The 24681-nt window shown below is 39.0% G+C and overlaps 2 protein-coding genes and 1 long non-coding RNA gene across 3 annotated transcripts; 1 reads left to right on the top strand and 2 right to left on the bottom strand.

Moving 5' to 3' along the window:
* Nucleotides 1-5: 5 nt before the first annotated feature.
* On the bottom strand, nucleotides 6-5035 carry LOC310738548 (uncharacterized protein). Its single transcript, XM_083563593.1, has 5 exons — nucleotides 4671-5035; nucleotides 3210-3376; nucleotides 2775-2885; nucleotides 2525-2661; nucleotides 6-980 (listed from the first exon to the last, which is right to left on the bottom strand). The coding sequence occupies exons 1-5, from the start codon at nucleotides 4793-4795 to the stop codon at nucleotides 837-839; spliced, it is 684 nt and encodes a 227-aa protein (XP_083419719.1). The 5' UTR covers nucleotides 4796-5035; the 3' UTR covers nucleotides 6-836.
* Nucleotides 5036-10358: 5323 nt separating this feature from the next.
* Nucleotides 10359-24290, top strand: ppef2b (protein phosphatase with EF-hand domain 2b). Its single transcript, XM_083563718.1, has 18 exons — nucleotides 10359-10703; nucleotides 11068-11189; nucleotides 11321-11338; nucleotides 14907-15034; nucleotides 15627-15681; nucleotides 15788-15963; nucleotides 16208-16322; nucleotides 16398-16444; nucleotides 16525-16691; nucleotides 17117-17153; nucleotides 17906-18055; nucleotides 18394-18687; nucleotides 19257-19442; nucleotides 19617-19759; nucleotides 19996-20102; nucleotides 20855-21021; nucleotides 21765-21852; nucleotides 22864-24290. Exons 2-18 carry the CDS (start codon nucleotides 11129-11131, stop codon nucleotides 23082-23084), a joined length of 2160 nt encoding a protein of 719 aa, XP_083419844.1. The 5' UTR covers nucleotides 10359-10703; nucleotides 11068-11128; the 3' UTR covers nucleotides 23085-24290.
* LOC310738629 lies at nucleotides 14401-17150 on the bottom strand. The gene is made up of 3 exons (XR_014537128.1): nucleotides 17095-17150; nucleotides 14899-15047; nucleotides 14401-14794 (listed from the first exon to the last, which is right to left on the bottom strand). It is a non-coding gene; the product is annotated as an uncharacterized lncRNA (long non-coding RNA).
* Nucleotides 24291-24681: the final 391 nt, after the last annotated feature.

Raw genomic sequence — 24681 nt, 5'->3', positions numbered from 1 at the left:
GGTCATTTCTTTTTAATGAAGCTTTTATTTTATGAAATACATGAGGCACACATCACAAATCATTATATTATACTGAAAGCATGAAAGGTACAATCAATATAGTTACAAGAAAGAGAGAAACATAAAAAGAGGTGAAATGAGTGCACTGGGATTTGCATCAGATAAATATAATATTTGAGCCACAGAGAAACAAAATAACATTCAGAAACGTGGAGTTTAATCTCACCGAGTGGACCTCGCAAATATACTAAGTAATCGAAATGTCCCAAGCGTGCTGCTTTTCTAGGAAGAACCAAATAGCTGAATAGCAGCGGAGCGCAACTGGGGCTTGAATGCCAGCCTTGAAACTGTGGTGAAAAGCCAGAAATACTAAATATGCTCTTATAGGGGTTTTTTTTCTCTTTTTTCTCTTTTTTTCTTTTCACGCTCCATATGTTTTATTGGTGTTTGTTTAACTCTGATTGGAAGACTGGGAGTCTGGTATGGTCAGGGCTTGCGTCAGTGCCCACACTTTTTTGAGGAAACACCCAGTATCTGTTATTTAACCCCTTTCCAGACTCCAGCTATAAAACTATTATATATATATATATATATAGTCATATGAATAAAACCTTCAGTGAGACATTTATGATTTGGGTGTAACCTTGAATGCTTGGTGATTGACCGATAATTATAAACCTACAAATATTGGATTGATTGGAACATTGTGTATATATATATATATATATATATATATATAAATCCCACGTAGAAGTTGTCCTGATCGATACGTGACAGACCTGTATGATGTAGGGGAAGAGGTATGGGGGAGACGTTTGTACTCAAGGCGGTGTTGATCACGGTTGAAGGGTCTGGGTGTCATCACTGTGGCCGCAGCTGCATTCGCGGGGCAGGGAGACGGAGCTGATAACGAGGGAGCGCGTTTTATCGATGTACAGGAAGGGCACGGAGTCATGTGAGGTCGCCTCGCAGCACGGCTTCTGAAAGAGTAAAGAAAGAAAGAAAGAAAGAAAGAAAGAAAGAAAGAAAGAAAGGTGCTTTATACTTCATACCACAGTGAAATTCTTTCTTTGCATATTCCAGTGATGTTAGAAAGCTGGGGTTTCCACCATGATACAGCACCCCTGAAGCACTAAGGTTTAAGGGCCTTGCTCAGGGGCCCCAAGGATGACCAAGTGGCGAAACAGGGGACTTGAACAACCAACCTTCCGAAGTGTCACTGTAGCTGCTGACTCCGAGAACTTTAGATTCTTCAGCGTTTTATGCATTTAATGTCGAGCTTCAAGAATTTCTCTTAAAATTTCTCTTCAATTCTGCATATCGAGGGAGCGAATTAATGAAGGACGGAACGAATGAAGACATTTGTTACAATATGCTGAAATAATCTGAACAGTTACGTAGATCATATCTTTAAAAAAAAATGTTATATTAAATGTAAAACACACAAATTTACATATTTACAGCTGCTGTATTACACAAATGGGATTTAACAAATCTAAACAATTCAATTAAATTATTTTATGTTTTTATTATTAAATTATTATTATGTACTTAATTTTATTTAATCAATTTAATTTGTGCCGATTTAATTGATTACTTAATTTAATCAATCTAATAAAAAAAATGCATTGCATTAATTGAATTTAATCGATTTTATTTTTATAAAAGATTATTTTTATATATTATTCAACCAAACAGACATTTTAATAAAAAATGTAAGAAGTACAAATGTTGATGATCACAAATGTTAATAATAATATTATAATACAAATCTTACTGCGTTAATAAAAAGCGACAAGCAGTTAAATGTTTTGCCCCCCATACCCCCCCCCCCCACCTCTGTACCGAAACAAAGCCGAAATGTGACTTAAGAACCGACCCGTGATTTTTGTTTACCGTTACACCCCTAATCGATATAATTATATTTGTAGATTTTCATGCCACACTATTATATTGTTAATATATTGAGGAAATTCTGTACAATAATCTCATTTCAATAAATATAATTAGTTACATGTGCAATAACGTTTAGAATTATTATTTTATTCTAACCTTTTGCTATCTCTTTTCACCGCTGCTTCACATTTCGTTTAATTTAATACATAATTTAATACGTATTGCTCGCTCGCATTGGAAAATTGCCGATTGGTGTGATGTTTTGTTTACACGGACCAACCCGCAGTGTCACATAGTTCCCATGTAAACATCACAAGGTGACCTATAACCTTTAACTGACCATCTTTACTTAGATCCGCGTTTCTTTTCATGGTTTTTTTGCGTCATCGCTTTTTTTTCTGTCTGATTAAAAAACTTCTGATTGGTCTCTGATTTTCACTGACAAACAAAAACAGACTTTAAAACCCACAAAACTGATTCTTTTTCTTGCACTGCTCCCAAAACACCCACCCAATATCTCAGTTTAGAGGATTTAAAAGCATGTTTAGATGGAAAAATATGACATGAAACAAGGTCACATGTATGTGTTTTTTTTCCTTTTCATTTTCTGCTGTTTTGCAGAACTGACCTGTGAGGGAGACTCCAGAGCCGAGAGGTCATCATCTCTGCAATTAAACATGCGCTTGTTCTGCTGAGGGACGCACACACCGCACTGGACGAAGGTGAAGCTCTCCGGGTAAATGATCCACTTATCCCAACCCAGATCTAATGTATAAAAGAGAAAACCACCGAATCGTGACCTGTTCTTTCTGTCTAAACAAAGAAATAAAAAAATGGTCTTGCGATTTGGAAATTGATTCAGAAAAAAATGTCGTAACCTTTTGTGAAAATCTCGGAGGCGAACTTGCAGCATTGGAGATGTGCTGAATTCCCAGACCTGGATGATGATGAAGACGAAGATGATGATGATGATATTGGTTGTGTGTTGTCTGAAAGAAAAGCATTGATTCATAAAGATTCAGTTTCAGCTATAACTCATCTATAACACCTGGAGATTCTGATCAGAAGGTTGTGAGTTCAAATCCCAGCACCAACAAACTCAACTGCTCAGTTGAATAAATGAGATAATTGAAAGTATAAGAGCAGCTGCCTAATGCCATAAATGTAAATGGTATCTTGGGGTATCAAATCTATAGAAATATCCGTGGAACATCATCCATAATTTATTAATAACGAAAATTCAACTAAAAACTTAGATTCAGGCTATTAAAAGGAAATTATTGAGAAGAACCAGATCCAGAGAAGTGAGTTACCTGCTGCATGGGTTTCTAGAGGGTTTGAGTTGCTGGTGCCTTTGAAAAATTTCCTCCACTGTTCTCGAATCTGAGCCATCCCAGGAACGGACACATCAGGCTCGGATTGTAGGTTCAGAGAATCCAGAACTACCTTGCATACGTTCTGGAGCAGATCTTCCTGGCATCTGGAAACGGAAACACGTCATATTGTACTTTAAAAACTGAGATTCAGGTGAAGCAATATTTAATGCTTCATTTAAATAGCAATTATCATATCAATATCGATGAAAAAAGTGCAGGTAGTTTGAATTTTATGCAAATTAAATGCAAATTAATCTTTTTTGTATTTTACTGAACCGTTTAAAACATTCAACACTTATAATAGTCTATTCATTATTTTGTCACTTTATTGCTTTTTTTTTTTTTGGAGTAAATAATGATAAAAAATTTTAGACTGCTGGTTAAAGGAAATGAAATGATTTTCTGAATTTATTTGAGCGTTTATTACTGAAATTAATATTATTTACATAACAGGGTAATAACCAGGACATAGTAATAAGAAATTGGTATGATGTGTTTTGCAGCTCATTGCATGCATGCATTAAGATTGCACATATATTTTAAAAATTTTAATCTAATCATTCAAGATAAAGTGTTTGCAAAGGAACTGATACACATTATAGAGATTTCTATTAAAACTTTTTTTCCATTATCAATAATTAAAAATAGAAAATGCAGCCTGAAAGAAACAACCAAGTAATTAATTATTGAATGTATGCATTATACGTTAAAATAAACACATTTTTTAAAATAAATTTTAAAGCCAGTGAATATCTATATAAAAAAATTTTTATAAAAAAATGTGCTTCCAAATATCGAAAAAAAAAAAAAAACCCAACAACCGAGTAATTGATTATTGATGCATTTTTGTTTTGAGTCTTGCATGAACCAACACAGCGGTGTGAACGAGGTCAGTGTGTTGTGCCAGACTCGGAGGTGGGGTGTGAAACGTGTCTCTACAAGCACAGTGATAGTGTTCATTCCACAGAAGAACAGCATGTAATAGGATTCTAATTATGGGCCAGAACAGGTTCTCCCCTTTTATAGCAGCTCATGCAGATCACTATTAATTACAAGCCATTAAAGAACTGAACGGCAGTCAAAAAAAAAAACTCCAGCCTCATGGACCTGAACCCATATTACAGCTGTAAATCTGTTTCTCTGTGTGAGGCATGTTAACCATTTAACCGTTGATTTGAAATCGGGGATGTTTTCGTATAAGGTCCTTGTAAATGCTCATTAAACCACTTTTATGAGATTTTTGTCTGCGTGCATGAGGGTTAGGATTAAATCAATACTAAGTATGCAGAACTCCAACACGAGCATAAAGAACATAAAGCTTTACCAAAAACCTCTTCGCTCTGTCGAGCACAATTATTCACAATTATAAGATCATTTCACTAGAGATGTGATGCTCACCCATTCATCCTGATAACTTGAGGAGATTCAGCATCCGCCGGTTCTTCTGGTGAAGGACGGAGAACAGACGCTTTTCCCAGATGACAAGCAGCCAGAACGAGCGACACAACAAGCACCAGGGACATGCCTGCTTATCAGGTTGTCTGCGGTTTGGGAAAACGTGGCTGTAGTTGATGCTTGGTCTTTTGGTCCCAAACCGAGTACGGACGATGCTCTTCGCTCGGGCAACTAATGTCCAGCAGGACCAAGCTGGAGGGAATGAAATAGATTGTTGTTCCAAAAAGCCTGAGAAACCTGCACTTTATCTAGACGTAGACCAGGTCTGGCCTTGGGATACTCTACATTGTTTTCATTTCTCACAATTGGCGGATGGCAAGAGGGAGGAGAGCTAGATGAGAGAAAGGACAGGATTGGGAAGGACTATTTTCTTCTGTTTTATTTTTTTGTTTGTTTGAAATGATTTTTTTTTTTTTATGTGTGTGGTTGACAGAATTAGAGATTATAAGGTAACATCCTCCCAAAAGCAGGTGCATTGGTGGGCAGTGTCAGGGATCAATTCCACTGGGCCAGAATTTCATTCAGTGTTGCATGATTTGTCCTATTAAAAACTCTGCTTTATGAAAGTTTGAAGCATGTGCATGTTAGGAATAAAACAATATCGTTTAAATTAATGAACTGTTTCTCAACATCTTAAATCGAATCAATAGAGCATGAGGATAGAAAAAGAAGGGATGTGCGTATTCAATGAATGGGGCTGTGAAATGTCAAAAACTTACAATATGACATAAGTGACAGGTGACCATTTATGGATGTTGTAGTAAATCAGTTACTGTTTGTATTAAGTGCCATTTTATTTATTTAGTATTTAAATAGTTAATGTCATTTATGTGTCAGCAACTAGAGTTAGAGTTAAGGGTTAGAGTTAAGGGTTAGAGTTAGAGTTAAGGGTGAGAGTTAGGGGCTGAGGTATGAGTTAGAGTTAGAGTTATGCTTATGGTTAGGAGTTAAAGTTAGACGTTTGATTGAGGTTTAGAGTTCTGAGTAGAGGTTAAGAGTTAGGGTTAGGGGTTGGGGTTTGAGTTACATTTAAGTTCAGGGGTTAGTGTTATAATTGGAAGCAAGGGTTAGAGTTAAGGGTTAGGGTTTGACTTAGGGTTAGAGTTAGAGTTAGGGTTAGGGTTAGAGTTAGGGGTTAGGGTTTGAGTTAGGGGTTAGGGTTTGAGTTAGGGTTAGGTTTAGAGTTAGGGGTTAGGGTTTGAGTTAGGGGTTAGGGTTTGGGGTTAAGGTTAGCGGTTAGGGTTAGGGTTAGGGGTTAGGGGTTAGGGTTTGAGTTAGGGTTAGGGTTAAAGTTAGGGGTTAAAGTTAGATTTAGAGTTAGGGGTTAGGGTTAGAGTTAGGGTTAGGGTTTGAGTTAGGATTAGGTTTGGGGTTAAGGTTAGCGGTTAGCGGTTAGGGTTAGGGTTAGGGTTAGAGTTAGGGTTAGGGTTAGGGGTTAGGGGTTAGGGGTTGAGTTAGGGTTAGGGTTAAAGTTAGGGGTTAGGGTTAGAGTTAGGGTTAGGGTTAAAGTTAGGGGTTAGGGTTAGAGTTAGGGTTTAGGGTTTGAGTTAGGGTTTAGGGTTTGAGTTAGGGGTTAGGGTTTGAGTTAGGGTTAGAGTTAGAGTTAGGGGTTAGGGTTTGAGTTAGGGTTAGGGTAAGAGTAAGGGGTTAGAGTTAGAGTTAGGGGTTAGGGTTTGAGTTAGGGGTTAGGGTTAGAGTTAGGGGTTAGGGTTAGAGTTAGGGGTTAGGGTTAGAGTTAGAGTTAGGGTTAGAATTAGGGGTTATGGTTTGAGTTAGAATTAGGGGTTAGGGTTTTGTGTTAGGGGTTAGGTATAGGGTTAGGGTTAGGGATTAGAGTTACAATTAGGGTTAGGGATTAGGCACTAGGGTTTAGAGTTACGATTAGGGTTAGAGTTTGGGGTTAAGACATAATGTTGCGATTATAATTGGGTTGGGGTAAGGGTTAATAATAAGAGTTAGGAATAGAGTTTGGAGTTAGAGTAAGGACTAGAGCTTAGGAGTTAGTTTTAGGGGTAATGGCCAGGCTTATGATTGAGTAAAGTTTAGGGGTTATGGTTAGTCAACCAACTAGACTTGTCTCACAGTATTAAAAATGCAGTCTCAACAAAGATGATTATATTTGACAGCTTCATATCCTGAATGTCTGATTGTACTGTTTATAGCCAGCAGCTAACAATAAGCATTCATATTCCCACACACATTTAGAGGAAGAATGTGTGAGATGTGTGAGATGTGTGATTATGGTGCATTCTTTCCAATTCAAAACTCCCAGATGGTAACTGAGGTGGTCTGTGTAAATGAGAAGATATGAGGTCTGGATCAAAATCCTGCATCAACTCCCAACTCCTAAAAAAAAATCCAGCAATCATTGTAAGTAATTATTTCCTTTTTTAAACTGCAGTTCAAAGACAAACTTTCCTTGAACACAAGAATAAATAAAGTCACATCAGTCAGCATTCATTAATAGATGATAATCCAGAAGGCATGTCATCACTTATTTGATCCTCCATGCACACCAGCACACAGGCCCTATTGTGGTTTAATATCAGTAATATTCAAAGAATGTAAAACAACCACAAGAGCATGCAGGTGGGTTTAGGAAATGTATCTCTCTAAATGAAGCTAATAAAAGGGTTCAGTGGTGTTTAAATAATTTAATTAACCACTAGACCACCAGGGAACCTAATTATTAATAATAATAATAATAATAATAATAATAATAATAATAATAATAATAATAATAATAATAATAATAATAATAATTATAATACATTTAACTTGTCATGACAATCATGGACTATATATATATATGATTAAGGGATAGGGGTTTGGATTAGGGGTTAGAGTTATGGATTAAGGATTAGGGATCAAGGTTGGGGTTAGAGATATGTATTAAGGATTAAGGGTTAAGGTTGGGGCTAGAGTTATGGATTAAGGATTAGGGGTTAAGGTTGGGGTTAGAGTTATGGATTAAGGATTAAGGGTTAAGGTTGGGGTTAGAGTTATCTATTAAGGATTTAGGGTTAAGGTTGGGGTTAGAGTTATGTATTAAGGATTAAGTGTTAAGGTTGGGGTTAGAGTTATGGATTAAGGATTAGGGGTTAAGGTTGGGGTTAGAGTTATGGATTAAGGATTAGGGATTACGGTTGGGGTTAGAGTTATGGATTAAGAATTAGGGGTTAAGGTTGGGGTTAGAGATATGGATTAAGGATTAGGGATTAAGGTTGGGGTTAGAGTTATGGATTAAGGATTAAGGTTGGGGTTAGAGTAATGGATTAAGGATTAGGGGTTAAGGTTGGGGTTAGAGTTATGTATTAAGGATTAAGGGTTAAGGTTGGGGGTTAAATTTATGGATTAAAGATTAGGGGTTAAGGTTGGGGTTAGAGTTATGTATTAAGGATTAAGGGTTAAGGTTGGGGGTTAGAGTTATGTAATTAAGATTAAGGGTTAAGGTTGGGGGTTAAAGTTATGGATTAAGGATTAGGGGTTAAGGTTGGGGGTTAAAGTTATGGATTAAGGATTAGGGGTTAAGGTTGGGGGTTAAAGTTATGGATTAAGGATTAGGGGTTAAGGTTGGGAGTTAAAGTTATGGATTAAGGATTAAGGGTTAAGGTTGGGGGTTAAAGTTATGGATTAAGGATTAGGGGTTAAGGTTGGGGGTTAAAGTTATGGATTAAGGATTAGGGGTTAAGTTTGGGGCTAGAGTTATGGATTAAAGATTAAGGGTTAAGTTCGGGGTCAGAGTTATGGATTAAGGATTAAGGGTTATGGTTTGGGGTTAGAGTTATGTATTAGGATGAACATTTCCATTGAAACTATGAAACTAATGTAATCTAGTCTGCATTTTCCTCTCTGAACAGCATGCATGCTCCAGCTTGCTCCCTTGAATTGTTTTTAGCAGGCACACGTGAATGAAGGATCCGAGCCGGGATCTATTTTAAGATCAACCAGCAACTTGACCTATTAAAATCTCATCTTGGATTATCCTGATGCCAAGAGCGCATAAGACACGTGTCAATGTCCACTTTCTAATATTCCTAATAGAGAATTACAGTCGGCAAACAAGAGCTAAACGTATTATCGTTTATGAGAGTGAATTGTAACTGTGACAGAAGCAGGGCCTGCTGAGAACCTGTGGGGTCATTTGAGGACATGCAAACATACAAACATGTATCTTTAGAAGACCTCTGGGAGCATAACTGTTTTCACTGAGAAGCGTCTGAACTACAGGAACAGTAGTAATGTTGTCCTTGGGTGCAGACAGCCTCCCTAACTTGTCTATTAAAAAAACAAATAAAAGATGCATTGAGATCGCTTTCTTGCATCCTGCAGGTGGGAGACCGTCCTTTAAATTAGGAATGTCCACAGAATGCATTCCTATTAAATATCATTTTTGAATACAAAATATATATATTTTTACTTTGGTGCTGGACTTCGCTATGTGAGTTATGTGCGGTTGTGTTTGTATATTGATACTAAAGTTAAAAAAGTTAATTATTTGAAGAATCAACCAGAGGAAAACCACAGTGTTGAATATTGAACAAAAAATGACATAAACAAGAAGAAAGAAATGGCAAATGTTTGATTGATGGCATCATGGCATAGTTTAAAGATGATTTGAAGAGTGTTCCTCTGTTCTTCTCCACCAAATATTCAAACATACATTTGGGGAACAATCTACTTCTTGTGCCTTTATGTACTAAATGGCTAAAGCTTTGTAGATACCTCAACATCACATCACACCTATATTTTCTTGTGAAACATCTCATTCCAGATGTATTCCCTATTTGTTGTATAAGCACCACTTTTCTGAGAAGTCTTTCCAATAGATTTTGGTGTCTGACTGTTGGTTTAGGAAGTCAGGGCTCTTCCATTCCAACGTTCACACAAACAAGCATGTCTTTGTGGAACTCGCTTTGTTCATGATGTGCATTTATGAGATCAGGCACTGGTTTTGGGATGTTGAGCTTCAGTTTAAGTTCCAGTTCATCCCAAAGGTGTTCAATGAGGTTGAGGAATCTCTTTTACTCCAACCTCCGTCTTTGTAGTAACAGTTTGGGGAAGAACCTCATATTAGGGGTGCACATACTTTCCAACATGTAGTGTATAAATTGAGGTTAACACTAGATAGATGTTTTTTTTTTTCGGGTTGTTTAATATTTTTGGTTTTTGTGAGTGGCGGACAGACAGATATTTGGATAGATAGACACATAAATGGATGGATGGATGGACAGATGAGTGGAAAGACAGTTATTGGATAGATACCTGAATGGATAGATGGGTTGATAGATACACAGGTGGCTTGATAGATGGATTGGTAGAACGAAGGTCGGTGCTCCATGTGACGGTGCGTGCAGCCTTGTGCTGCCATCTGTTGGCGTGTTACAAAACTAGTCAACAAACTTTTGATATCACTTCATATAGATATGCGGATAATCTGGGATATACAGGGGATTATATACAGAGTTAATAAATAGAATAATACAATTATAAACAAAAGAATTGTCCAGAATGAGATAGAATGTACAGAGTGGAGCAGAATATATCACTTCTAATCACTTTATCAGCAGGAATCTACACAGGAGTCCTGATGATGAAAGTGAGGTTTAGACCGAACCCAATAGAATACTACATAATGAAAGGAAGGTGTGACAATAAGCCTTAGTGATCTCTAATCCTAATCTAGTTGTTTTGATTACCAGGACATGAGGTTGTTAAAGGTACTTATCACTGCGGAGATGCTTCAGGAGCATTCGCAGGATCAGCAGGAGAACCTCTTCAAGGTCCAGGTCCTGGTTTCAGATTTGATGAACTGTGCTCTGGAGAAGAGGAAAATAAGTCAGTGTTTTCAATGTGATTATGACAGACATTTCCACCTTTCTACTGTCTGAGGACTCTGAAGGCGACACGAGGCAACGTGAGGACAGCTGGGATTTCTGCTGACATGATGGGAGTTTGAGAACGCAAACAGGTTTAGTGAGTATTAACAAAGTCGGCTGTCTTTAATCTTTGGGAATTTGGATGTTTCGATTAGTGTAAACTGCAGATTTATAGGTTGAAAGATAAACCTAGGCTGATTTAGGATTAAAAACAGAGGATTCATTATAGCATGCCCGGTAACTTCTTGTAATTAACAGAAAATCTGGATGCTCAGAGAGGAGCTTGAAGCTGAAAGCAGGGCACATGAGTAATCTCTGCTTATTCGGCACTCATTGTTGAGAATCTGCTTAGAGTGTGTGTTTCCTGTATCGGACATGTGCATCGTGGTGCCTCATCACCTCAGCATGAATAACCAGTGTGTATTTAACGCTGCCTCTGTTTGCCCAGATGATACGTCCAGGAACGTACAGTGATCATTGTGTAGGACTCTGATCAGGCGTGTATGTCTGTGGCAAAGGGACATGGGATGTGGTGCTACCAAACCCCAACCCACGGAGCTGGAGCTGAAAAGATACGACAAAGGTACTCTTAATACTGTAATGAGTAAATGATTTAAACCTCAATAATTTTCTAATGATGTATAATATTCTGGGCATTTCTAATTGTTTATCTGTTGTTGTTGTTCTTGTTGTTTTATCCTTTGCTCCCCTCAGCAAACATTTCAGTTCCAGGTAATTCAGTATTTTTAATACAAAAACATGCACACCTTCCTAATATAATTATTCTTACATCATCATATATATATATATATATATCGATATATCAAAACATTGTGTTTGTATATATTTTTGTCTGAAGCTGTAACGGGTGAGTCAGTTTGATTAGGTTAGTGTAGATAGAGGCCTAGCAAATGCCTTTAGTAGGTAATATTATACAAAATACTCCTTGATTGTAGTATCATCAGTCATCCTAAATGTAGTATAGTATAATATAATGTAGTATAGGGTAGTATAGTGTAATATAATGTAGTATAGGGTAGTATAGTGTAATATAATGTAGTATAGGGTAGTATAATATAATATAATATAGTATAGTGTAATATAATGTAGTATAGTATAATGTAGTATAGTGTAGTATAGGGTAATATATTGTAGTATAGGGTAGTATAGTGTAGTATAGGGTAGAGTAGTGTAGTATAGGGTAATATAGTGTAGCATAGGGTAGTATAGTGTAGTATAGGGTAATGTAGTGTAAAATAGGGTAGTATAGTGTAGTATAGGGTAATATAGTGTAAAATAGGGTAGTATAGTGTAATATAGGGTAGTGTAGTGTAGTATAGTGTAGTATAGTGTAGTATAGGGTAGTGTAGTGTAGTATAGGGTAGTGTAGTGTAGTATTGGGTAGTGTAGTGTAGTATAGGGTAGTGTAGTGTAGTATAGTGTAGTATAGGGTAGTATAGTGTAGTATAGTGTAGTATAGGGTAATATAGTGTAGAATAGGGTAGTATAGTGTAGTATAGGGTAATATAGTGTAAAATAGGGTAGTATAGTGTAGTATAGGGTAGTGTAGTGTAGTATAGGGTAGTATAGTGTAGTATAGGGTAGTGTAGTGTAGTATAGGGTAGTGTAGTGTAGTATTGGGTAGTGTAGTGTAGTATAGGGTAGTGTAGTGTAGTATAGTGTAGTATAGGGTAGTATAGTGTAGTATAGGGTAGTGTAGTGTAGTATAGGGTAGTGTAGTGTAGTATAGGGTAGTATAGTGTGGTATAGGGTATTGTAGTGTAGTATAGGGTAGTGTAGTGTAGTATAGGGTAGTATAGTGTAGTATAGGGTAGTGTAGTGTAGTATAGGGTAGTGTAGTGTAGTATAGGGTAATGTAGTGTAGTATAGGGTAGTATAGTGTAGTATAGGGTAGTATAGTGTAGTATAGGGTAATATAGTGTAGTATAGGGTAGTGTAGTGTAGTATAGGGTAGTATAGTGTAGTATAGGGTAGTGTAGTGTAGTATAGGGTAGTGTAGTGTAGTATAGGGTAGTGTAGTGTAGTATAGGGTAATATAGTGTAGTATAGGGTAGTGTAGTGTAGTATAGGGTAGTGTAGTGTAGTATAGGGTAGTGTAGTGTAGCATAGGGTAATATAGTGTAGTATAGGGTAGTGTAGTGTAGTATAGGGTAGTGTAGTGTAGTATAGGGTAGTGTAGTGTAGTATAGGGTAGTGTAGTGTAGTATAGGGTAGTGTAGTGTAGTATAGGGTAATGTAGTGTAGTATAGGGTAGTGTAGTGTAGTATAGGGTAGTATAGTGTAGTATAGGGTAATATAGTGTAGTATAGGGTAGTGTAGTGTAGTATAGGGTAGTGTAGTGTAGTATAGGGTAGTGTAGTGTAGTATAGGGTAATATAGTGTAGTATAGGGTAGTGTAGTGTAGTATAGGGTAGTGTAGTGTAGTATAGGGTAGTGTAGTGTAGTATAGGGTAATGTAGTGTAGTATAGGGTAGTGTAGTGTAGTATAGGGTAGTATAGTGTAGTATAGGGTAATGTAGTGTAGTATAGGGTAGTGTAGTGTAGTATAGGGTAGTGTAGTGTAGTATAGGGTAGTGTAGTGTAGTATAGGGTAGTGTAGTGTAGTATAGGGTAGTATAGTGTAGTATAGGGTAGTGTAGTGTAGTATAGGGTAGTGTAGTGTAGTATAGGGTAGTGTAGTGTAGTATAGGGTAGTATAGTGTAGTATAGGGTAGTGTAGTGTAGTATAGGGTAGTGTAGTGTAGTATAGGGTAGTGTAGTGTAGTATAGGGTAATGTAGTGTAGTATAGGGTAGTGTAGTGTAGTATAGGGTAGTATAGTGTAGTATAGGGTAATGTAGTGTAGTATAGGGTAGTGTAGTGTAGTATAGGGTAGTGTAGTGTAGTATAGGGTAGTGTAGTGTAGTATAGGGTAGTATAGTGTAGTATAGGGTAGTGTAGTGTAGTATAGGGTAGTGTAGTGTAGTATAGGGTAGTGTAGTGTAGTATAGGGTAGTGTAGTGTAGTATAGGGTAATATAGTGTAGTATAGGGTAGTGTAGTGTAGTATAGGGTAGTGTAGTGTAGTATAGGGTAGTGTAGTGTAGCATAGGGTAATATAGTGTAGTATAGGGTAGTGTAGTGTAGTATAGGGTAGTGTAGTGTAGTATAGGGTAGTGTAGTGTAGTATAGGGTAGTGTAGTGTAGTATAGGGTAGTGTAGTGTAGTATAGGGTAATGTAGTGTAGTATAGGGTAGTGTAGTGTAGTATAGGGTAGTATAGTGTAGTATAGGGTAATATAGTGTAGTATAGGGTAGTGTAGTGTAGTATAGGGTAGTGTAGTGTAGTATAGGGTAGTGTAGTGTAGTATAGGGTAATATAGTGTAGTATAGGGTAGTGTAGTGTAGTATAGGGTAGTGTAGTGTAGTATAGGGTAGTGTAGTGTAGTATAGGGTAATGTAGTGTAGTATAGGGTAGTGTAGTGTAGTATAGGGTAGTATAGTGTAGTATAGGGTAATGTAGTGTAGTATAGGGTAGTGTAGTGTAGTATAGGGTAGTGTAGTGTAGTATAGGGTAGTGTAGTGTAGTATAGGGTAGTATAGTGTAGTATAGGGTAGTGTAGTGTAGTATAGGGTAGTGTAGTGTAGTATAGGGTAGTGTAGTGTAGTATAGGGTAGTGTAGTGTAGTATAGGGTAGTGTAGTGTAGTATAGGGTAGTGTAGTGTAGTATAGGGTAGTGTAGTGTCATATGACTAAGTAGCAGAATTTTAAGGCCCATGAGCAATGGGCCTTAAAATTCATTAATTAAATGAAAAATTACAAACAAATGCATTATATAAACACAAACAAAAAAATAAAACAACCAGTATGATTGCCAGCCTCGACCTATAAGTTCTGAGTAATTAAGAGATTTATATTGTTCATTTGGGGATGTGGAATAAACAGCATCATTAGTATGAAAATGAAAGAGAAGTTCAGGAGCCAGTATATATACACATCTGGTTGTGAATATTAGCAGCACCCCGTGTTCAAATCAGGAACTTCATTATTATATTATACCTAAAAACAGGCCAGGTTTACTGTTTATTGTAAGTCATGGTGCTACAGATGTGCCCTTGAGCTGTAGTCTGTTTTATAGGACATATTATACAGTAGTGTCAGGTCAGCTCTGTTTTCCAACACGTCCTGTACTGAAGATACAAAAACATACAGAGTGAGACAGAGTGGTACATCCTGGTCCATTCCTGAAGAAAAAAAAAAGAACTAAACGAGATGAAGTTTAATCACTGTGTACCTGTACAGCAATGCGGGCAGCTTTACTCATCCAGCGCTGGTACCGGCAGTACGTAGCCCGCTTGGAGATGCGACGCCGGTGCACGTGGAACATTTTCCAGTCCATCGAGTACGCAGGAGAGCAGGATCAGATCAAGGTGAGAGATTTCACTGATGGAATATATGTAATGCAAAATGTATTTAATACAAAGGTGTTCTGATGTAATCAAAAAATAGGATTAGAAATAAGTTTATTAGAGGGACAGTGCATGTAGGACGTTTTGGAGACAAGGGGAGGGAGGTGAGATTGAGATGGTTTGGACATGTGCAGAGGAGGGACATGGGGTATATCAGTAGGAGAATGCTGAGGATGGAGCCACCAGGAAGGAGGAAAAGAGGAAGAACAAGGAGGAGGTTTATGGATGTGGTGAGGGAAGACATGCAGGTAGTTGGTGTGAAAAAGGCAGATGTAGAGGACAGGGGGGTATGGAGATGGATGATCCGCTGTGGAGACCCCTAATGGGAGAACTCGAAAGAAGAAGAAGAAGAAGATTTTTAACGAATGTGATTTAAAATGTAGTTAGGTTCAAAACTTCAAACAAAACATTAAGTAAACATTAACTTGAGTAAAAGTAAAACTACAGATTTAAAAAACTATAAAAAAGTCGAAGTACACAAAAAGTCATCTGTGACGTTCCACCTCTGATTTGCTGTAACCTCACACTTGCTTTGTGTGTTTTCTTTCTTCAGCTCTACAATTTCTTTGGCTTCCTCATGGACCACTTCACTCCTGCAAGCAATGAACGTAGGAGTTTTCCATTGTTTCAGCTTATTTGTCAAAAGCGACACTCATTTCAGAAATCATACACGTAAACATGATCCTCACTTCTCATGTCCAATCTGGTCCTCAGGAAAGCTGATCTCCCACATATTTCGGGAGACGGAAGTGTTCCTAGATGCGGAATGGGAGCGGTATTTCTGCTACAAGGACATTGTGGTGCCGGAGGTTTACACCGGGCCTCACCTGACGTTCCCTCTGACTGTCAGCAATGTCACAGATCTAGTAGAGGCCTTCAAACAAAAACAAGTATGGCATTGCAAATATGGCTCAGTTGAAGGTCCTGAGGTATGATGTCTAAAAGAGAAATCAATTTGTTGTACGATTTACACACAATCTTTCTGTGAGGAACAGAGGAACCGGACACCAGAACAAAGCTCAGATCTCAATAATGAATCTTAGATCTTCTCTGAGCTTGAAGTATATTTGATATTAGAATCTGTCCTTTTGACATCATGTCTGTTTTCTTGGTTGTGTGTGTCTTTCCCAGTAGCAGCTCCATTCTCGATATGTCCTTCAGCTTCTCGGGGAAACATGGAGATTGCTCCGGGTTTTGCCGAACATTAACGTGGTGTCTACACGCCACAGCAAGGAAATCACAATCTGTGGTATGTGGGGTAGGTGTAATCACACAATAGTTTGCATGTTGGTAAAAAAATATTAAGGTTTTTTTGTTTCTACAGGAGACTTGCACGGACAACTTGAAGATCTCCTGCTGGTCTTTTATAAGGTTAGTACTATATATAGCATGGCCATGCTAGTTATCAAAAACATCTATTTGTAGATGATTTTTCTGTCGTCACCCTTCAGAACGGCTTGCCATCGGTGGAGACGTCGTACGTCTTCAATGGAGACTTTGTGGATCGAGGGAAAGACTCTATTGAGATCCTGCTGATCTTGTTCGCCTTCCAATTGGTGTATCCCAACGACGTCCACCTCAATAGGGGAAATCACGAGGACCACATTGTCAACCTGAGGTAGTTGGTGGTCCTTCTGGATGTCCTGTAGATGTGATATACATTCTGAAGCCAATTATAAGCAGTAATCTCTGTGAAAATCAGATCTGTAGGTAGTAGTGGACAATAAGTATTTCTACTTTACTCAAATACATGGTTTGTGTACTTCATCCACCACTGGATTTATGAGCTCAAGCTTCGTCCTAGCGTCAGATTAGCAAAATGACCAGGGTCTTCAATGCTCTCTGTTACTTCTAGGCTTAATTTTGTCTTCAGAAAAATTTCCATAGATGTGAAATGGGAAATTAATGCAATAAACAGGGAACTGAAGAAACATCGGACCACAAGGAATCGTCCAAGTCTATTGTTTGGGTTTGCTGCATTTCATAGAATTGAGAAACCTTTCAGAGGTCACATGACTTACCTCTCACCCCTTTCTCTTCCAGGTACGGCTTCAACAAGGAGGTTCATGGGAAGTACAGGGTGAGTGAGCTTCCTGCTCGGGTCCCACAGACTTCAATAAACAAAATACAGCATCAACCATGACACATCATTTTTTGGACTTGAATATGCATTAACCTGAGCTGTGACCTCTAACAGTCACGCTGTGAAATGGGTCACTCTCACTGACCTGGGTGACGGATTACAGGATTAAATGGGCTTTCTTTAGGCTTAGTCTTCTGCAAATAAATCATAGACACATTTCCGTCCACACAAGGGCTGATTTTAGTGTCTGGACCCTATTTCTGGAACCTGTTTCACTTTTGGGGTAGATCCCGAAATTTTTGGTCACCAAATAAAAACGTGCTGGAGAAAAAGAACAACAGAGAGAGATCTCATTAGGGAAAAGTGTTCAATGTAATGAGGGCAGAACATGCCAAAAATACATTTATATCCATTTCAGGTTCTTCTAACATTGTCAGGAGGAGATTAAGATAATCGACTACAAAGATGTTTTTCATTACAGCTTTTTTTTTATCTGAGAGAAAGCGAGAGAGATCTGAGATTAGATTTCATTCAGGCAGTAGCAGCTGCTACTAACACCCAGGATAGCAGATTACGCCTAGCTAAATTTATCACCAGCGCCGAGTGTTCATAACATCTCCAACGTCTCCTCATTGACACAGAGCTAGCGAGTTAACACGAAAAAAAATGGTCTGGTGTCCACAAACATTTAACAATCTGCAATTAGTAACCAGTTTGGTGGTTGATTTGATGCATTCTGACCATCACAGGTTCATGGGAAGAAGATCCTAAAGCTGCTCCAGAAGATATTTAGCTGGTTGCCCTTGGCAACCGTGATCGACCAGAAAGTGCTGATTGTGCACGGAGGGATCTCGGACACCACTGACCTCCAGATCATCGCCAAACTGGAACGACACAGAGTGAGTTGTAAACATGGGGGGAATAAACCTCACCATGTTGTGTTGTGTTGTGCTGTTGGGGGGAAATAATTAAAGACCCGGTTGAGGGACTTTTAGTGCAACGAATTTTTATTAGTATGTTATAGTTTTATTTATTTGGCATTGGATTTTGGATGTGAAGGTCATGAGTTCAAATCCCAGCCACACCAAGCTGCCACTCTTGGGCCCCTGAGCAAGGCCCTTAACCCTATTTGTTTGAATGAGATCAATATAACTCGCTGTGAATGTAATAATAAAGTGTTTTATTCCACAGCAATTGTTTCCCGTTATTCCTATATCCATGATTCTGTTTTCCGCAGTACGTCTCGGCTCTGAGGCCCCCAAAACGTCCTCAGCAGGCCCTGAAGCCCTCAGACAGGAACGAGGAGCGATACAGCACGTCTAGCAGGAAACGTGTGCGCTCTTTAACGTACGAGCGACGCCCGCGGCAGACCTACTACATTAGCACTAGCCACTCTGTGGAGGAGGAGCTTCAGGAAAGGAGGAGGTGGGCGGGGCTCAGTGCCTCCTGTGACAGGCTTAACTTCTTTTCCTCAGACTCCGACTCTGATTCCGTCGAGGCTCCGGAGACGGACTCGGAGGAGTGGAAGCAGGTACAGAGGACAGGAGATTCCACTATAACGTCTAATAAACCTAATATTTGTTCCAGCTTAAAGGAGTGCGGTCCTGGAGCGTTTTGTTCCTTTTGTACTGCAGCATTTACTGTTTCTTATCCAGTCAGGAATGACACACTGTAGGTTATTATCTGTTTACAGTTACATTTAATTCGTTGTGAGCCATGTAAGTCCTTCTCTTCCTTGCCTGAACACCATCAGAATCAGTAATGTGCTGCTTCCTGGAGTGTTAGTTTCTATCCAATCAGATTTCAGCCGCCACATCATGTGTTGCCGGGGTCAAAGGAATCTGATGTGAGGCATTCATAACTAGCTCTCAAATACATGCTGCTTGAGGTTGTTGCTTTAACCAATCAGATTTCGAGTTGGCGACACCGGGGCCATCTAGCAGGCGGACAGTAGCATCGTTTTTTTTTTTCACTTCCTTTGAATAGAGCGCACAAGTCCGAGCTCAACATTTCCTTAACAAATATCTCGTTATGATCACATATTTAAAAGTTAGAACTTTCATTCATTTGCACCAGTTTTTGAACGTGTCGCTCCTGCAGATCGTCGATTTGCTGTGGAGTGACCCGATGCCACAGGACGGCTGCGTCCCAAATGAGGTTCGAGGAGGCGGCTGTTACTGGGGTCCCGACATCACGCAGAAAGTCCTCGAGCGACACAACCTGCATCTGCTTATCCGTTCCCACGAGTGTAAACAGGACGGCTATGAGTTCTGTCACAACCGCAGGGTCAGAGATGTATACGTTATACACACACACACACACACACACACATGGGGTAGTTGATACCCTGCAATATACATAATGATATTTTGGACTAATTTTGAATTATAGCATGTCACATTTAATTCCAAATAACAATTCAGTGTGTGTGTTTGTGTGTGTGTGTGTGTGTGTGTGTAGGTGCTGACCATTTTCTCTGCATCTAACTACTATGAAGTAGGCAGCAACAGAGGAGCCTATATAAGATTAGGACCAGACCTAAATCCTCATGTCATTCAGTACCAGGCCAGCAGATCCACCAGAGAGCTGACCTTGAGACAGAGGTGGGCACACTGTTTAGATGAAGGTTTATGTCAAACACACACACACACAAACACACACACACACACACACACACACGCTATTTGAAAAGTTCCCATGCATATTGTAAAGTATAAAAAACAAATAATTAAACTGTGAAAATGAGTTTAAAGCTCTGTCTGTGTGTGTGTGTGTGTGTGTGTGTGTGTGTGTGTGTGTGTGTGTGTGTGTGTGTGTGTGTGTGTGTGTGTGTGTGTAGTGTTGGACGGACAGAGCGTTCGGCTCTACGAGCCTTGAGAGAGCAACTCTTTGCCCACATGTCAGACCTCATCAGTGCCTTCCAAGAGTATGACCCAGGGCACACAGGTAAATCACACACACACTCACATTCACTCACTCACACACACACACACACACACAGATACAGGACCTGTTACTTCAGCTCTGGTTCTTCTAAGTAGTTTCTGTTTCTGTTCTTGAAATGTATGTGTAGGTTTCACACGGTTCACCAGTTTCCTCCTTCCATTCCAAAACCTCTTCTTTTGGTGGATTCCAGTGGTGGATGATGTACACAATAGTGATGTGTCATGCACAAATGATTCGTTGATCCTGAACAAGCCTATAATGTGACTCAGTAGTGACTCAGTGAGTCATCTCAAAGAGTGAGGACGTGCATGAACGGAATCTCTGTAGGTTTTTTACAGGAAACAGCTGAGTAGTTCATCTCTCAACTCTTCGGGTCCGAGTTGCTCATTCTTTTATCAATGGAAACACTTAAGTAAAGTATGAATACGTAAAAAAGCTACTTAAATACAAAAACAAATCACTTTTCCTTCCTTATTGTCCACTACTGGTGGATTCATTATGCTAAACTCCTCTTTGGTGCAATGTTTCCTGAATCCACAGCAATCCTAAATAGGATCTAGCAGTTATGCTTTACACTCTTTTATTACCTGTACACCTGAAATAAAGACACAGAGACATGTGAATATAGTTAGGTGGCTTTCCATCTCTGAACATGTCTATTAAACCTGGACCTGGATAATCCCGGAGATAAAAAGCTCACCAGTCTTTGCTGGGTGCTCACTCAGGAAAGCCATGTACTGCATCTGTTTCAGGTGTGATCTCGATGAAGCACTGGGCCGCTGCGCTGGAGTCGGTGTTGCGACTCGGCCTGCCATGGAGAGTCCTGAGATCCCAGCTGGTGGGCTGCAACACGCAGGACGGCACGCTCAACTACCACGACTGGTTCCGAGAGCTCGACATCACCGAGCCCAACAATGAGGTATGATGTAACGGAGATAGAGCAATAATTCAATCTAGCACTAGGGGAGGTGGGAGCTCAGTGGTTAAGGAATTGAACTCTTTATCAGAAGGTCACAAGGTTAAATCTCAGCACTGTTTAGCTGCCACTGATGGGCCCCTGAGCAAGGTCCTTACCCTCAACTGCTTAAGTGTAAGTCGTCTGGATAAAAAGTAAAAGACCACGATTCAACAGAAAAATCATTATCATGCACACTGACCAGGCATAACATTAAAACATTCAGTGGTGAAGTGAAGAACACTGATGATCTCTTCATCATGGCACCTGTTAGTGGGTGGAGATATTTATTAAGCAGCAAGTGAACATTTTGTCCTCAAAGTTGATGTTAGAAGCAGGAAAAATGGGCGAGCGTAGGGATTTGAGCGAGTTTGACCAATTGTGACGTCTAGACGTCTGGGTCGGCGCATCTCCAAAACTGCAGCTCTTGTGGGATGTTCCTGGTCTGCAGTGGTCAGAATCTATCAAAAGTGCTCCAAGGAAGGAACAGTGGTGAACCGGCGACAGTATCATCCATGGCTGGTCCAACAGACCAAGTCTGGTCCAAGTTCATGCTTTTGATGCTCGACGGGTAACGACTGTTTAAGCAGCAAAAGGGGACCAACACAATATTAGGCAGGTGGTCATAATGTTATGGTTGATCAGTGTATGAAATGGTCGTGTGTGAAATCAGTATGATGAAACTGATGAAAAATCTGTCTCCACAGCTTGCTCATACAGGGCTCCTGGAAACAATGTACAGACATCACTCCAACCTGGAGACCATCTTCCGAATTATAGACACAGATCACTCAGGTATGAGCTCTGAGATACTTCTGCACTGCGAAAAAAATCTGGTCAAGAATAAAATATTACCCAAGAGCAGATTGTGTACGATTATTATGACTTATTTGACTTGAAAATTGAGCTTGAGTACCATCAGAGGTGTATTTTGGGACCGTGTATGTTTAAAGACTTTGTTTTTAGCTGTAATATATTATTAGTAGTATTTATTAGTAGTATTTATTATACATGCTTGTTTTATGTCAATGCATTTATAATTTAGAAAATGATACATTTATACACATTTATAAAATCTATTTAATAAAAATCACCAGAATTATGTATTAAATCACCACAATCTTTCCAACATTATTCAGTGTTTTTTTTTTTTTTTTACTTTGTTACTTGTGCCTTTTTTACTAAGTTGTTCTGTACTTTGATTTTAGTTTCTCATGTTAAATATCTTTAATGACAAAATACATTCAAAAAGTTTATGTATATTAAGAAGCAGCAAGTAATGATTTCGCTTTGTTTTTCCATCATAACTACTGTGTTTCAAGGCAGTCCTCATTTGACAGACCGAATGTGGGTGATCTTGTATTTAGTTTAAATACTTTGTTTTTATTTTAATATATAATAACCATTCTTAATTTACGAGGAATTTTGTTTAGTAGCTCCGGTTTGGTTTAAAGATCTTTTCACATAAAAAAAAGCAATCAAAAAAACAATTAAAAAGCTAGTTTTAAGTTAATTAGACTAAATAGAAGTTTTTTAATGGTGTGTTTTAACGCTTATTTTAAGACATTTTATTCTTTTTTAAAGCCTAAATATGTTTTAAAGAAATCTTCCCAAGTGTAATTATCCTGCTACACTGGCACTTGTTCGAGTCTGTATCTTCTTAAATCATGCATTTATTTAGATATATTTATATATTATATTTAGACATTTAGACTTATTTTTTGCAGTGTATGTACATTAAAAATCCCTGCTATATCAGTTTCTTTTCGACTTGGGAAAGATCTAATCACTCACCCCTCTGGACAGGACTCATCTCATTGGAGGAGTTCCGCCAGACATGGAAGCTGCTGAGCTCCCACTTGAAGATGGAGATCAGCGATGAAGCCATATCAGACCTGGCCATAAGCATCGACTTCAACAGGGACGGCAGCATTGACATTAACGAATTCATGGAGGCCTTCAGGCTGGTGGAGAGCACGGTCGGAGTGGTGACCTCTGACCATAGGCAGACTCAAAGCCCCTCATAGTGTTGACCAAGTGACCAAGACCAAGTGACATGGGAACATGAAAGCTCTGTTTTATACACAAGTCTTTTGGATTTTCTAGAGTAGTAGTGTCTTGTAAATGTACAGGGAGGGGTTTGGATTCAAGACTCGGATCATGACATCAATCAGAAATGGTCTGAGATGTTTCAGCTGATCCGTGGACATCAAATTTGATATGCATGGAATGCAATGAACTCATCTTATCTGGACGAATCAGATCTCTTGTATTGGAATTGAATCCCGAAACACAACTATTCTGGATGTCAAAAAGGTCAAAACCTATGCACCAAAGTTTGTGGTCTTATGGCCCTCTTATGCCAGGTGTCCACAAACGTTTGGCCAGATAATGTAAATATCCAGCTTGGGTGTATATTCACAGCTCTAAATCTTATAACACACACACACACACACACACACACACACACACACACACACACACCTACCAACTACCTTTGCCAACAGATGAAAGGCCATAATCTACAGCCGATAGCATGAAATGTTTCTTGTTTTCCAGCTGCCACTCAAGGACAAACACAAGGTCATAGTAATGGGTGAACAAGGTCACATCGACAAACATTTACACCCCGGTTACCATCCAGGTGTCCAAACTCATTCTTGGAGACACAATCTCTTGTGCTTTCCAGGAAAACAGAGTTTCAGAGAGACAGAGACGCATAATGAGAACAAGAAGATACAAAACTAGAACCAGAAATGGAAAAAAAAAACAAAAACAAGCTTCATGCCAACATGCCATCTGTGGGAGTTCCAGCTCGACCTCAAAAGCTTAATATAGCAGAGGAATATCTAATTGTGGAATGTAGGGAGTGTGTTCAGACCTGCAGCTGTAAAAACTGTACACTGTATGAACAGAAATTTGTGTACACCTGACCATAAGATTGGGGAGATGTTCCTCTAGAATTTTGTGGGGATTTGTGCTCATTAATCCACAAGGGTGTTAGTAAAGTCAGGTACTGATGGTGGTAAGGTGAGCAGGAGATCTTTCACTCCAGCTTTCCCATGGACAGCATATTTTCATTTGTGCATAGAAGCATTGTCATGCTGGAACAGATTTGCGTCACCTAGTTCAAGTGAAGGAAAATGTCATGGTACAAAATGCATTCAAAGATCATACAATTCTGTGCCTCCATCTTGATGCTGCAGTTTGGGAAGAACCACATATGGGTTGTTTTTTTTTTTTTTTTTTTGCAAAAAATTTAATTGGGTGTCCAAATACTGTTGCTCAATAAAAACATCATTCCAAACGTGTCTTTATTGGTTTTATGCATTAAGGACACGTCTATACAAGGTCTTAGTAAGAGTTTTGAGACTAGTTTTGTAACAAGCCAACAGATGGCAGCACAAGGCTGCACGCACAGTCAAAAGGAGCACCGACCTTCATAAGTCAGTAAGCTGTGCAACTGGTGCTATTCTGAGTATGTGCGCACCCGGTCACCGAGCTCTCCTCACACGTGAGTTGTTTATTTATGCCAGAAACAGCATGATCTCACTTCCACACCCACCCTACTGGACTTGAAGATGAAGCTCAAAAAAGCTGCAATATTTATTATTATTATTATAA

The sequence above is a fragment of the Silurus aristotelis genome (genome assembly GCF_946808225.1).
Source record: "Silurus aristotelis genome assembly, chromosome: 16".
Taxonomy (NCBI): Eukaryota; Metazoa; Chordata; class Actinopteri; order Siluriformes; family Siluridae; genus Silurus; species Silurus aristotelis.
This window is presented reverse-complemented; position numbering and strand designations above follow the sequence as displayed.

Excerpts from the sequence above, each read along its gene's own strand:
- LOC310738548 (XM_083563593.1), bottom strand. The coding sequence starts at position 4,795 with ATGTCCCTGGTGCTTGTTGTGTCGCTCGTTCTGGCTGCTTGTCATCTG. Across the intron at positions 2,662-2,774 it reads CTCCGAGATTTTCACAAAAG|ATCTGGGTTGGGATAAGTGG; the intron begins GTTACGACATTT and ends TTTATACATTAG. Across the intron at positions 981-2,524 it reads CTCTGGAGTCTCCCTCACAG|AAGCCGTGCTGCGAGGCGAC; the intron begins GTCAGTTCTGCA and ends TTACTCTTTCAG.
- ppef2b (XM_083563718.1), top strand. The coding sequence starts at position 11,129 with ATGGGATGTGGTGCTACCAAACCCCAACCCACGGAGCTGGAGCTGAAA. Across the intron at positions 15,035-15,626 it reads GAGAGCAGGATCAGATCAAG|CTCTACAATTTCTTTGGCTT; the intron begins GTGAGAGATTTC and ends TTCTTTCTTCAG. Across the intron at positions 19,443-19,616 it reads AGTTCTGTCACAACCGCAGG|GTGCTGACCATTTTCTCTGC; the intron begins GTCAGAGATGTA and ends GTGTGTGTGTAG.